At 42.6% G+C, this 15,465-nt stretch overlaps 1 protein-coding gene across 4 annotated transcripts in view; it reads left to right on the forward strand.

Moving 5' to 3' along the window:
- CDADC1 (cytidine and dCMP deaminase domain containing 1) overlaps positions 1 to 14,851 on the forward strand; it is a 34,516-nt gene extending 19,665 nt beyond the window's left edge. The window contains exons 7-9 of one of the 4 annotated variants that reach the window (XM_090026082.1): positions 3,668 to 3,861; positions 5,367 to 5,427; positions 7,143 to 14,851. In XM_090026082.1, the coding sequence (XP_089882208.1) occupies positions 3,668 to 3,861; positions 5,367 to 5,392 (220 nt within the window). In that variant the 3' untranslated portion in view covers positions 5,393 to 5,427; positions 7,143 to 14,851. Of the gene's footprint in view, positions 1 to 3,667; positions 3,862 to 5,366; positions 5,428 to 6,553; positions 7,109 to 7,142 lie in introns of those variants that run through there. The other 3 variants (XM_090026065.1, XM_090026084.1, XM_090026075.1) reach the window with 3 other exon arrangements.
- The last annotated feature ends 614 nt before the right edge of the window (positions 14,852 to 15,465 follow it).

The raw sequence follows: 15,465 nt of genomic DNA on the forward strand, positions 1-15,465 counted from the left end.
TCTCTCTATCTCTGGTTCCTGTCATACCCTTGTTCTAACTTGAAATACTAGAGAATGGCAAACGAAATTCTTGTTGAAATTCTTTAACAATGGCACATGCAGTTTCTTTCATTCATGGCTGGCAAGTTAAATCCAAATTAAAGTTATCTGATGAGAGTTGTTACTAGTGGTGTTCCTCAGGGATCAGTCTTAAGACCTATCTTGCTTGTCAGTGACTTTGATACTGAAACTAGATGTATCCTCATGAAATTTGAGAATGACAGTAAGGTAGAGGTATTCCAATATAAAAGAAGACAGGATTAGTATACAGAAAGATGTAGATAATTTTGTGGAATGGAGCACTGGAAGAGTGTAACAGTATGAAGTGCAAAGTCACGTACTTGGGGAACAATGACAAGGTCTTCAGCTATAAGGCAGGGGTGAACAAACTAGATATAACAGAGGAGAGGGATCTAGGTGCACTGGTCAGATGTAGGATGACCGTGAGCTACTAGTGTGAGGCAGCAGTGAAAAAGGCTAGCACTATTTTAGGCAGGGTATATTCAATAAAGACAAGATATTACTAGTATTATTGTACATGGTTTTTGTAAGGCCAAAGCCAATGCTGTGTGCTGTATTGGTCACCTGTGTTCAAAAAATTTATTTGAATTGGTACAGGTACAAAGTAGGCTATTCAAATGGCTGAAGAAATTGAGACATTTTTCTTATTAAAGAAGATTAAGGATGTTGGCTTGGTTAGCTTAACAAAATGGAGATGGAGAGGACATATACCCTTTACAAATAGATTTGCAGAGACAATATTAGGGAAGACGAACAGATGTTAGGCTGAAAAACAGTGGTACAAGATCAATGGTTACAAGCATGTATATTGGAAATTAGATTCCTGACTATCAAAGTTTTGGGGTGGTTTTCCAAGTCAAGTAGGAACAGGGGCAAAGAACCTAAATTGCTTTAAGATTTAACTGGATACATTTATGGAAGGGATAGCATGATGGGGTAGGGAGGTCTTTGGTCAACATACAGCACATACAGTATGTGGAATTTTGTATTTTCAGTCCTCATGTTGGGGTCTCTAGGTGTCTGGCATTCCCATGCTTTAAGGCTTTTCCAGGTTGTCATTTGGGGCGTCTGGTGGAGCTGGACATGTTTAAATCAGCAGGTTCAGATGATCTCCACCCCAGGGTGCTGAGGGAATTAGCAAGGGTCATTGAGGGACCCCTGGCACAGCTTTACGAGCAGTTGTGGTGCTCTGGTGTGGTGCCAGAGGACTGGAAAAGGCCAATGTGGTTCCAATTTTCAAAAAAGGGAGGACCCAGGTATCTATCGGCCCGTTAGTCTTACCTCAGTCCTCTGGAGAAGCTCTTTTAGAGAATTATCCAAGAGCACATCTGCGAGAGACCAGCAGGGGAGATGATGCTCAGGGGCAACCAATATGGGTTCATTAGAGGCAGGTCTTGTCAGAACAATCTGGTTGCCTTTTACGATCAGGTCACAAAATCCTCAGACGCAGGTGTTACGGTGGACGTAGTCTTTCTGGACTTTAGGAAGGCCTTTGACACTGTCCCTCACTCCGTTCTCATTAAAAAAACTACACAACTTTGATGCCTACACGGTCAAATGGGTGGCAAATTGGCTAGAGGGCAGCATCCAGAGAGTGGTGGTGGATGGGTCATTTTCGACCTGGAAGGATGTGGGCAGTGGAGTCCCCCAGGGCTCGGTCCTTCGGGCCTGTGCTGTTCAACATCTTTATCAGTGACTTGGACGAGGGGGTGAAAAGCACCTTGTTCAAATTCGTGGACGACACTAAGATGTGGGGAGAGGTGAGCACGGTAGAAGTGGGGGACAGGCTACAGCTAGATCTGGACTGGTTACAGAGGTGCGCAGATGAGAATAGGATGGGATTCAAAACTGACAAGTGCAAGGTACTGCACCTAGGGAGGAAGAACCAGCAGCATACCTGTAGGCTGAGGAACTCCCTTCTCGTCAGCACAGAGGCAGAAAAGGATCTTGGAGTCATTTATTGATTCCAAGATGAACATGGGCCGCCAATGTGAGGACACGATCAGAAAGGCTAACTGCAGCTTGTCATGCATCCGCAGGATGCATCACGAGCACGACCAAGGAGGTGATCCTCCCCCTCTGTGCAACATTGGTCAGGCCACAATTGGAGTACTGCATCCAGTTCTGGGCGCCACACTTCAGGAGGGATGTGGAGAACATGGAGGAGGGTCCAGAGGAGGGCCACTCGTATGATCAGGGGGCAGCAGGACAGGTCCTATGAGGAGAGACTACGGGACCTGAACTTGTTCAGCCTCCACAAGAGAAAGCTGAGAGAGGATCTGGTGGCCATCTATAAACTTACCAGGGGGACCAGTGGGGAATGGGAGAGGCCCTGTTCCCCTGAGCACTACCCAGAATAACTAGGAATAACGGCCACAAGTTGAGTGAGAGTAGGTTCAGGCTAGACATCAGGTGGCACTACTTCACAGTCAGGGTGGCTAGGATCTGGAAGCAACTTCCAAGAGAAATGGTGCTCGCTCCTACCTTGGGGATCTTCAGTCGCCTTGCTGGGGTCATTTGATCCCAGCACTCTTTCCTGCCTGTGGCAGGGGGTTGGACTTGATGATCTGCTCAGGTCTCTTCCCACACTATCAACTATGAAATTCTTGAATACACTTTGCTTCTGGTGTGGAAGGAGTAGGGAGGGTTTTTTTCTTTTGAATCATTGGGATGTTGGCCAGAGCGAAGACTGGGGATTTTTGACTTAAGGTATGCTGATGCTTCCACCGGTACTTAGATGATTCAGAGAGTTTCCTGGGTGGGAGGGTCTTTTTCCTCTGCTTAGGGTCATACTGAGCACTAAATCTGGGGCCCAGAATTTTTTTCCCTTAAGTCAGATTAGCAAAGACTTTGTGTTTGTGGTTGTTGTTTTTTTCCTCTTTAGTTTGTGGCATGCTCCTTTTCTAGGTATATATTATCCTTTTCTAAATTAATATATTAACCATTTACATCTGTCATTGCTGTTCAGTGCCTTCATCTTCCCTGCTTTTTTACATTTGGTACATTGTAGGTTGTACATTGTAGGTGGATTTGAAGTGATGATTCTGAGGACTCCTTGAATAAATGGTTGCCTGTGAATGCTAGTGACTAGATTCAATGGCCCAGAAGGCCCATTCCCCTCATAGGGCATTTATATACATACCTTTTTGTACTGCAATGTGTCAGAGATCCAGCACATCAGAGCAGACTCAATTAATCGAGTCTGCTCCACATACGAGCTGACATGCCTGGCTCTGTGTTGCATACATTTGCGTAAATGGCAAAATGCATATCAGCACTGGGGAAATGGCTGTGGTACACTTTTGAACTAAAACACCTTCGATGTGTGTTAGTTCAAAAGCGCAAAGCCTCTATTTTCTCAGTGCTAACGTGCATTTTGCTGTTTATACAAACGCATGCGATGCAGCACTGGGTGCTTTGAAGAGTGCCTGGCACTGCGTCTCACACACCTCTAAAAATGCCATACATTTCCACCTTCTTCCCATGGTCTTTGATAGGGATAACCTCCTGCCTCTTAGAGCATATTATACCATGATTAGCATTTCTATTCTCTATTCCAGTTACTTTGCTAAGTTTTTAATTTTGGAATGTCTCTGACTACTTGTAGGTGTCAAGATATAAAACCAGAAGAGGAAAGCATGATTTTTGTGACAAAATGTCCATGTGATGAATGTGTGCCTCTAATCAAAGGTGCTGGGATCAAGCAAATCTATGCAGGAGATGTAGATGTTGGAAGAAAGAAAGCAGACATATCGTACATGAAGTTTGGTGAACTTGAGGGTGTTAGCAAGTTTACAGTAAGTAGCTGAACCTACAGCATTTTAATACCAAGCAGGCAGGAATGGCAGGAGTGCTTGCAGAGAGGCTAAAACAAATTTACCCTTATTTTGTACAGTCCTTGTTTCATCAGTGTTCCGTGATGTGGCAATTGCCTATGTTCTGTCTATACTAGGGTTTAAACCAGCCCTGTTCTAGTGTGAAACCAGTGATAGGAAAACTACTAGGGGAGACAAAGTTTCAGAGGGTGTTTTGAGCAGAAACACTCTGCAATTCATAACCTGTGAAAAAGAGGAAAAGTCCACCATCTGGGAACCAGCTTTGACAAGTTCCAAACAGGATCTTGTCCTGCCCTTTTTTGACTGGAAGATTGACTCTAAATATTCCCAGGTGGCACTAGTTCTTTAAAATAGAGTCTTTGCAAGTATATAAGTTGTGTGATGGACTCTTCCTTGACCCTCTCTGCAAAATACAGTATTTCTGGTAACTGTAGTGTCAAGAAAAAATATAATATTACTTGTACCACATTGGCTTTTACACGTTGTTAGTTTTGCTGTTGAACCTAGTCATCATACCACTGTCAGGGAGAGAAGCCAGGGCAGGTTCACATGCGAAAGGGAGTGAGAAACAGCCATGAAAAAGACTGTTTTATCCCATAGAGTCCCTCTACATGGAAGTGTACTCTGCAGAGTGAGATAAGGCGGGCAAAGGATAGGATTGGAAGTGTTCACTTCACATGATATCTTCTTCCCACAAACTTGCAAGTTCCTCTTTAGATACTATGTAATCTAGGAAATGACCTTAGCCGTACCGTTTAATGTGTTCTCCCTTTCTTCTGCAAATCATCACCTTCCTTCACTGAGAATATGAAGTAGGATTGCAACCACTGGAAAGAGACTCTGTGAGAGGCCATTCTTGGTGGCACAATGGTTAGGGTGACCATATGTCCCATTTTAACTGGGACAGTCCCAGATTTCAGATGCTGGTCCCAGTCAGCTGCTGAGAATTATAAGTGCATCCCAGAAATGTAGGGGTGTGAGGCACAGTCTGGCCAGGAGTCAGAGTGGTGCAGAGCAACTTGCAGGCTGGGCAGGCAGGCACCACTGCCTGCCCAGCATGCAACCTTGCGTCTGCTGACTTGTGAGAGTGCAGAGGGGAGAGGGAGGGCAGCATCCTGGATTTCTGGGATTTCCATATGGTCAGCAGCCTAACTATGGTGAATAGAGTAAGGGATGGAAGGTGCATTGGGAGGTGGGGGCTGAATACTCAGTCTCTGTGTTCCAGTTCCTGTAGTTTTCCCCCAGTGTCTGTGTATTGGTTTCTTCTCCTGGGTACAGTTTATGCTTGGACATCTCTTATAGTGCAGTAGGTTTTTGCTTTTAAAAAATAAATAAATAAATAAATTTTGTGACTATATTGTTTCAGGAAAGATTTTCCTCTTAAAGTCATGTGTTAGGCTGCTGCTTTCACACAGCATGTTTTTCTTCTGAAATAAATGTAGTTTTTTGGTTGTTTCTTTTTTTTGGCAGTGGCAACTAAATCCGTCTCATGCTAGTGATCAAGAGGTCCAAGAATCTGCTGCCAGAGAAAGTAAGTATTTTTAGTACCATGTTTGAATAAGATGAATGTAATAAATACAACTACATTTAAAAATCCTGAATTCCTGCAAGAATTGGTATTTTTCTTGGTCACCTGTCAAACTGTGATAAGGACAATCTACATATTTAATTTTGTAAATGGATACCTCAATGGTAAGTACAAACTCATGCATTTTTTTTAAAAAGGCGTGCCCATGCACACACTCACACTCATACACCCAACCATTATAAAGGAAGATTACTGCTATTATTAAAACACAAAATATGCCAATTTTATTAAGCCAAGCTACTGGATGGGATTTTTGAAAAGTGACTAGGAACATTTCAGTACTACCTTTTTTTTTTCTGTGGGATCTAGACTCTGAAGCTGTGCATGGTTTTGAAAAGTCCAGCTACTGTCTTTGGTGAACCACAAACCCTATAATTTTTTTTAAATAATATTATTTCCTTTTATAACTAGTTTCTGTTACTTTTAATGGTAGCTCAGACTCAAATCTTTCAGTATGGTGTTTGCCACACACCCAATCAAACTGAAGAGATGTACCAAAGGCAATGGTCACTTTTCCAGAGTGGGATTAAATTAATGTCATAATATGGCCCTTTTTGCATGAAATGCCACTAAGCCCTCAGAGCCCTTCTCAGCCACAGGGTTGAAAACTGTAAAACAGAAATGAAACGCATATAATGCTCAAGGTACATATTGGATATCTTCCAACAAGTAACTGGGAACATGTTGGCCCATCCATACTAGATTTATAATGAAGACTCTTGATTGATTTTTGCACTGTAATGGCAGAGTGATGACTAAGCTGTGGTTATGGAGTGACCTTGATGTGAAACTTGATATATTTTTGAAGCTGTCTCCTCTTCAGCTTTTTTCCTCAGGAGTTCTGAGGCTGTATTATAAGGATATGACATCTGTGTCCAATAGCCATTACAGAATGCAAGAAACTTTTTGGCCCTGTATTTACCAGTGGTCAAACTGTTTTCAACTGCAGTTGGGTAGAGGTCCCAGGGCTCTCTGTGTTTGACAACCAGACCATTTTCCTAATGTCTGTTCCTCCAAAGTGGTGTCCTTGAGTTTTTAACTATTCCTCTATTCTGGGCCATTTTCTTAGTGCACTTCCCTCGCCATGGCTGTTGCTTAAGTGGAGTGTGCTCCTCCATCTAGGGAAAGAGAGGACTTCCTTAGTGAGCCCTAATCCTTGCTGAAACTGAGGGTGCTGCCCATTTCCAGGCCCAGGTATGAGAATCCCGAAGTGTCATCCACATGAGATTGTTTCTGCCTGCAATATTTATCTGTCAATGAGTAGATAAATACTGATTGCATACTGATTACAGTTTTGCAATCCAGTAATATGAAAATAAACAGGTAACTGGAGAAGTGTGGAGAGCATTGAAATGCCTCAGTTGGGGGCTTGGAGAAGATGAGAGAGGGAAAGTCTGCACAGCATTGAACAGAATTCAAAACCCTGCATTAAAGCAAGTAACAAGGAGAGACAGTGGCATGGAGTTTTTATATGTCCATCTCTCTGTGCTAATGACTGTATAGAGTACTTACACCGACCTATCACCAGCAGTCTTTAAGTAAGTAATTCTCACCTGCTGTAGGGTTTAAGTCTGTTTAACCACACAGTGGCTCACATGATGCATCTGAGCATTTAAAAAAATAAATTTAGTATTATTGTAACATATCTTATGTTTTAGATGGTGTACAGAGAACAACATTGCTTGATGACCCACAGCACCAAAGCAAGAAGCTGTGTCTTGGAAACCACTGATCAGTTACACAGGAAGCAGAAACATTAGGTCTCTGTGAGCCTCTTAAAGCACTTTTATAATTCAGCCTGCTTGTGCTGTCAAGTAAGGTTGGATTTTATTTATTAATTGTTGGAAAAATGATTTTAGAGTAAGTTTATTTATGAGGTCTTAAATGTTTTGTATAGTTTTTAATTTTAGACATTTATAAAGGATTTTTTCCCTGTGAAAATGCTGCTTAGATATTACATACAGAACTAATTTGGTGGCCACTATTAAGATTGCTTGGCCGATCATTATGAAGTGAGAGCTTCCAGTCATCAGATCTGAATCATCTCTTTGCTAATGGGACAGAAGAATCTAGTGAAATAACATCTGGTTGGCTCATGGCATGAACTGAGGAAATTGGTTTCAAAACTCAGAGCAATCAGAATGTAGTTTTGCAGAAATAAAGCCTGATTACTCAAGTGCTGGTGGAAGTCCCACAGAGCACGGGTCAGAGACAGTAAAATAGAATTAGTTACTAACGTGTATGTTCTTTTCAATTATCTGGTACACTGAATATGAAGTCAATGGATTACAGTGTTCTTGCTTGATAAATGACTCAGCCCTATTCTCCTCTGTGCCTCTACCATCAGCAGCAGCAGCCAGAGCTATTATTCTGTGACCACATTCTCTTGCGTTGATGTCATTTTCTGTGGATCTTTTTTTTAATGTACCTCAATTGAATGGTCTTGAACAGAAATCAGTGTATCACTTCTCAAAAGCTGAAAGTACATTTGTGAGACTTCAGATCTTGGATGAGACTCTCGGTACCTTGCACATTATACACTAGGATGCTCACTTGTCAGGTGGCAGAGGAAAAATGTTCATAATTTCATAAATAATATCATAGGAGCAGATTTGTTCCTGTAGGAAACTCACTAGCTAGAAAGTGACTAGATTGCTTGATGTCATTTTTGATGCATTGATTTACAACAGTGAGATAATAGGGGAGTTTTAGATACTAACACTGTAGATAACTATCACTGGAATAAGGAACATATATTAGCAAATAGACTGAACTTGCAAACTCATCTCATTGGCTTTGAAGGAACACTGTGTAACTCCCAGCTGGCAGACATTTGCATACTGTGCCAAAATATAAGGGCATCCCCACTAATTTTGGTCACAGTGGTAATCCTCCCCACATCCAGACTGTTTGTGGTTCAAAGATGACTTGTAATAAAGGTTCCAAGATTGTCTTTCCCTTCACAGCTCCCACTTGCATATCCTAGTACCAGTGAAAAAGGGAGAGGTTTTAGGAGTTTGCAAGTGGCTTCCTCCACATGTAACAGGAGTACACAAATCCTTTAGTCTGTGCTCCTCCTCCTCCTCATTCTGCTCTTGAACCATTGGGAAGGGTAAGTTCTTGGGAATCGAAAGCCAAGTCTCCTGCTCAGTATTGCTGAACACTGGACTGCTGCAGCAGTCAAGGGCTTAAAAAAGGAATACAAAAGATGTGCCCTTAGGAAGAGAGGAGCACATTTCCCAGCTCCAGCATTGCAATCTCCACTATAGCTACACACATTAAGCAAAGAGCCCTGCCTCTAGCGCCTCTGCCTTCCAGTGACTCTGAATATTCTAAAATTTATTCCAGAACTTTCCCCTTCTGTTGTCCCTACAGTTGCATGTTGGCTTCATGCATAGAGCCTCATGGCTTTCTCTTGGCCTGGGCAAAAGGCTGGCACCCATTAGACAAGAGAGACCAGAGAGTATATACACAGCCTTCATTCATGTAGCGTTTCTGTCACTGTTATATTGTTTGTCAGAGGGGGCCCCATTCTTGATTTTTAAGGGATTGGGTCTAGCCTCTACAGTCTGGTTCTGGAGGCTCTGGTCACTTCTTGTGAATCCTGTGGTACAAAGTATGGCCATGATTCCTTTTAAGTTTACACTGCCTGCTTACTCTACATTTATGGACTTAAAGCCTTCCCCATCTGCCCTGCACAACTACTCAGCTCTTGTTCCCTTACATGGCCACATAGTTTGGGTACCTTAGTGGCATAGCAGGGGCTGCCATTTCCTTTCAGTGTGTTTTTAACATCTTAAAGATATTCTGGAAACTGGCAAATAACTGAATGTTGGGTGGAGCTTTCTCTGCTGCTAACATGAGGGTGTGACTAACTTTCATATACTGTTAGTTCATTTCACTGAGTAAGGAGGCTGCAACTTCTGTTCATAAAGCACACACTGCCTGCTTTATTCTAAGGCACAGCTGTCAAACATCAGGGCTGCAGAGCCCCACCATCCTACCCCCAGTACTACCCCTATGTATGATCAGATCCACACTGGGCACAATGTACTTCTGTGGTGCACAGCTGGTCTGCAGGCTGGATTGGGCCCACAGACTCCCTGCCCTCTCCCTCTTCCTCCCCCAGCATATCAGATTTGGCAGCTGGTCCAGCCCAGAGTGGCCATAATGGGCATCATGTGCAACACAATCCAGCTGGAGCAACCACTGCACTGCACACAGTGACCACCCTAGCCAGGTTGCACCACATGTGGCACCCACTCTGGGATGTCCACCATGCACAGTACCTGCTGCAGCTGTTCTGGGAACTATGCTGCATGTGGTGTTTGTGGGTTGCATGCAGCACAGTTCCCAGGCTGGCTGGAGCAGGCACTGCATGTGGCACAATCCCAGAGTTGCCAAAGTGGGCACCATGTGTGGTGCAGCCCTTCCAGGCTAGCCACCACATGCAGCATGGCTGCCACTCCAGCCAGATTACTGTATGCAGCACCCATTCCAGTCACTCTAGGATTCATGCTGCATGCAGCATGGGTCCCTGATTGGCTGGTGCAGCCACTGGATCAGGGATGCTGATTAGGGAGGCGGGGTCTGTGGGTCCACGCTGGCTCACAGACTGGCTCTACACCACTCATCAGGCCCTGCTCTAAGGACTACCTTTATTGGGAGCATGGTACGGGGAGAGGTAAGGGTGGCAGAGTACCCCTGTTGAGACCTTGGACCCCCATGCCAAGCATTTGCACAAAAGAAGGAAGTCTGTGATATAAAGAGATGTGGATCTGTCATTGCATTATTGTATGGGTACATTTTTAAGCACTAGAATAAACCACCAAGGTTTTGAGCTCTGAACTGAACAGACAGTTCTCTTTGTCTGTACCCTAGCCTAAAGGCTTCACTAAGGCCTGCACAAATCCAGTTTCAGGCTGGGAGCTTAAGCTGCTGTTCTGGATACCGTATAAATGTCATCATCACCAGGAGACTTTTCTAAATAAGCTTTGCACAGTTTGACCTGTTATAAAAACAGTTTATTTTTTCAGTGCATAATATTAGACTTTGCTGCAAGGAACTTAAACATTCTGAGAGCTGTAGTAGGACAGTATTTAAAGAAAAACAGATTCTCTTGTTTAATCATAGGTGTTCTACTTCAACTTGCAAGTCTCAGAAAAGGAAAGAATGTTCTAAGATAAGTGAAGTTACCTAATGTGTTTAGACTTAACTATTTATCTATATTAAAAGTACACTGTCAAGGTTAGTACAATTTGATCTACCTTTTCATCCACGAAGTGTGCTGACTTGTAATTTAGGCGCAGAGAAAATCAGTAAAGGTCTGATGCTCCTTCAGGTTTTACATAGATTTAAAAAACCTGTAGTGCTAGCAGGATATTTGTAAGGAAACCAATTGTGCATGTTCTTTTGGCAGTTAACAGTTCCTTTAAGCAACTAGGGTTCCTATGCCGCATGGTGATTAGTATACATAAGCAGGAAAAAAGGCATCAAGCAGTGTGTACATGAAATAAAGATTTTATCTGTGTTCCTTCTTAAAATGAAGAAAACTTCAGCAAGGAGAAACTTCTAGAACACACTGAGTGTTTGTACTTCTTGAAGTTACTCTAAACATTAAGCCTTTATTTTTTTCAAAAAAACCTTTTTAAAAGGGAAAAAATGGATTTTTTTGCACAATGTTTTGTTGTGAAAAGGGCGGTACATTTTTATAACTCTGTTAATACAAAACGTGTGGGGCCTGCATTTTTACAGCATTCTGTCATAATGTTCCTGCCTATTCAGTCTCTGGCTCTTAGGTTTAAGTATGTCTGGTCTTGCACAGGATTAAAGGTCTACCAATTAAAGGTCTACCATTAAAAGGTCTACCAATATGCCTGAACCCTCTGTAGCTACAATGTGCACAGTCTGTGCTTCCCAAATCATAGCCCATTTAGATGCTGCCTATATGCTTTATCTAATGAGAAAAAGATGTCAGGAACCTACTGAAGTCTCCTATAGCACTTACCTTGAGAATGTATTCCAGGAAGCTTCTCTGTTGTATGCAAATGTTATATATATAATTTTAGCTCATCCTATATTTAAACTAAATAAGCATTACAATTTTACATTTTATATTAAAGTATGAGATTTGTACATTTGAGCTTTTTTGATCCTGTCTCTTCATGTTAGAACAGTTATTTTGAACCTGTTCAAAGGAATTATCTTTTTTTCAGTGTCTACCATCTAGCAAAGCATATCCCTTCCTAATAAACGATTCAAGCATTTAAATAGCTTTGACTTGCAAAGGACAGTATTAACAGCTTTGAAACATAAACACCGCTTACTCTTTTTTAGAGAGAGAGGAGGATCAGTGACCTCGTTTGTCCCTTATAACCTGAATCTGTCACCATCTTGTGGCTAGATTGAGGCATTTGTCTCATCCTGAGGGTACTGCGTCCAGACAAAACTTTAGTGGATTAGTAGTACAAGCAGTCCTCAAATTTATGACAATTGGTTCCTGAAAACTGCATCTTAAGGCAAAACGTTGCAACTCGGAACCAATTTTCTCATAAGAAACAATGTTATAAATGGGGGATTGGTTCCTGAGCCAAGGCCTGATGCCCTGTTTTCACCAAAAATACCCCAGAATTTTGTACTCAATCAATTATAAATGAGTAATATGGCTACATTAATGTATTTATATTGTAAATAGCAATCATACTGATTTGGAAGGACTTCTTTGAGGTGACTTTGCTGGACTTTTTGAAGTGCTCTTTGTTGGACTTTTTGAAGGGTTCTTGGCTGGAGTCTTCTCAGGAGTCTTGGCTGCAGGTTTTTCTGGAGTCTTGGCTGTTTTTTTAAAGAAAATGTCCAAGGAAGTTTGGACAGATGTTCTTCAGGGAGATGCAGCAAACTTGTTCGCTGGCGTGGCAGTGCATCAGATCAAGCGTTGTAAAGTTGAAACTAACGTCATAAAGTTGAAATAGGGTATCAATTTATAAATGGTGTAAGTATGAAATGTAACTTGAAACATTGTCAGTCCAGGACTAAATGTAGTGGTATTTACATGTGTGTTCATATATATCCAATAGATTTTGTATAGTTCTCCCCTGCCATGCCAGTAGTTATGAATACTTGCCATTTAATTCATGACAGTACCTCAGAAAGCTTAATATTCTTTCCCCCTTCTCCATCTCTTCCCTCCTGTCTGATCCCATGGGCTGATCTCTCTCTTCCAACTTGTGCAGTCTGCAGTGTGACTCAGAAGAAGGAATTGAAGCAGCTTTGGCTTAATTTGAAAAATATATACAATATGGTTCCCAGCAGGAAGTGTTGAATATAATACATTTACATAACAAAATCCAGAAAAGAGTAAACTTAAAGGAACAAGATACCTTAGCCCTACATATGTTTTAAATATATTTTCAGGGCTGGATAAAAATAAAGCTTCCTAGTATAAAAAAGAAAAGCAGCAATTTACTCTGTGGTCCTGGCAATATAAAATGGCCACTCAGTGAGAGGAGATGCAGGTGAGGGGAACCTAGAGCCTGGATCTGTAAGTGGCCTGGGGCTGAAACATAGGCAGACCCTCCTCCCAACTAGTCACAGCTATCTAAATAGCTCCTGAGAGATGATTTTCTCTTTGGGCCCCTCAGCAGTGCAGGTAAAGGCACAGTAGGATCTGATGCACAGTGCATACAATCATTCCTCCTGCCATGCCACACATGCATGGCAGGAAGTGTGATTGAGGGATTGAGAGAGAAATCCCATCAACCCTTACTGCCAGGGTAGGGGGAGCTTGGGATCACAATCCCAGGCTCCCCTTGCACTGGCAAATTGAGATTCCTGCAGCTGGGGGGGGGGTGTCTCCTCAGCTGATGGGGTTCCCAGCTGAATGCACCAGGTGTCCCTGTGGCTGGGAAATGGTGGCTGATGCAGGCTTCCAGCCACGGGCTCTCCATGCACCCCAACAGCTGGGGTGGAGAGCGTCTGGACCTACTGATTTGAACATATCCAGCCCCTCCAGAAGTTCCCTAACTCAGTGCTCCCTGATCCTAGACCTGGCAGAATCTCTCCTGAGTCTGTCCTGAATCTCGGTGGGGAGCAGTCCCTGCACAAAAAAAATGGAGGCAAAGAAATTGTTAAAAAGGTTTCCCTTTTCCTCTGCTGCAACCACCAAATTGCCAAGCATATCCCACAGGGGCCCCACGTTACCCAGTACCGTCTTCATAACTCCCTATGTATTTAAAAAAGGACTTTTTGTTGTCCTTGATGCTAGCCCTAGTTCTGTATCTGCCTTAGCTTTCCTAACAGTCCCCCTGCAAACCCAAGCAATGGAGGTATGCTCTTCTTTGGGGGTCATTCACGCAAACAGTTTTTTTGCACAGAAGTTCTCCATCTATGTTTTGTTTTAGAGGGGAGAATGGGAAGGAGCTAGTAGTACAACATCTAGTGCCACTAAGTAATGTAAAAAACACAATTTGGTCACATGTTAGTAAGTGCAAGTTCACAGATGGACAAAGCCTACCACGGGTACCTGTTGAAGGGCTAAATAAATGTCCACCAATTTGAAGCCCAGTGACAGCACCCACTTGTTTGTTTTAGGTTGCAGGCACTTCTCGGGTATAATTCTGTTACCCCTGGTATATATGTGCACTTGATTTTGTGTGGGAATGCAGGAAAGGGGGAAGAAGGAATTAATCTTGTTCCTCTGGCTTGCTTGGCAAATTTCAGAACAAACTGGCACCACCCTCTCTTAGTAGGTATAAAAGAAGCACATATTAATTAGCAAAATTACTAAAAGGCAGTGAGTTAGAAACAAAGATGGATGCTAATGTTTTAGGAGCACCACCAGAGGACAGTATGACCAAGCAAGTTCCTAATGCATCAGTGCACAGTAGACTGGTAGTTCTGTGTTGACTTTTAAGTTCAGACTCCAAAGGTCTGGGGAAAAGTCTCACCTTCATCGATGGTTCTCAGCTCGAGGTATACCTACATGGTAGGTGGGCTCGTATGTGTTCATGCTTGCGTGTGATATCTACTTTATCATAACTAACCTAGCAGCTATTCCAAAAATTCCACTATTACAGATGGTGAAGGACAAAGATTCATTTGCTGATCAGCACAAATGCCAGAAATCTTGAGACAGCCCATAACTGATGACCAGAAAGGGAATGAGTAATCCAGGAATTAATGTAATTTAGGTGATGGGCCCTGCTTGAATCTTAAAACATGCTTTGAGTTGTGTCTAGGACAGGAACAGAGGTCTGAGCAAGAACACTAAGCTATGGGCCCCAGAGGTCTTTGTTGCTTTGCAGTGTCAAAATTCTGTTACCTCCACACCTTTTCTAATCTATTTTAATTGAGTAAAATCCTTCCATTATGACTCAGGCTCTTTTATGTAAGCTTCATTTTACTCATCAGGTACTAGGTCGAGAGATTTCCTGGTGGTAAGCAAAAGAAGCAGAACAAATACTATGGAGGAGATCAACTGAATTCACAAAGAAGAAGTTATATAAAAACAAGAATAAGAAACAGAAGAAACCAGCTGCATGAGTATGTCCTTTCCTGATGGGACAGGACTGTTCTCTGCAGCACATTAGGTGGCACAGTTTAAATTTCTTGTGTTAATTATTTTGAGGCTTCTAGTCCTTTGTTTTATGAATGAGAAACGGGAGGGGTTCCTCTCCCCTGGGTAATGAGACCCAGTGAGACTGCTGTTCCACAAGTAAGCAGGGCCCAGATGGAAAAGGCACACGGGACTGGACAGTTGAGTAGGACAGGCTTGGCTAGTTTTAGAAATGGCTATGCTGGGTTGGAAACTGGACTGCAAAAGGAAACCTTGCTTTTATCTGGGGTGAAGGCATCTCAGAACCAGCACAGGTGTTGCGATGGCTCCTCAGGCTAGGGAGGGAGCAGCACTGATTTAAAAAGTGTGGGGAAAAGAAACTTGAGGTTTGGGCGGTGAACTCTGTGATGGGAGGAGCCTCCATTGTAACA

Source organism: Crocodylus siamensis, chromosome 1 (genome assembly GCF_052110815.1).
Source record: "Crocodylus siamensis isolate JL-2025a chromosome 1, ASM5211081v1, whole genome shotgun sequence".
NCBI classification, from domain to species: Eukaryota; Metazoa; Chordata; order Crocodylia; family Crocodylidae; genus Crocodylus; species Crocodylus siamensis.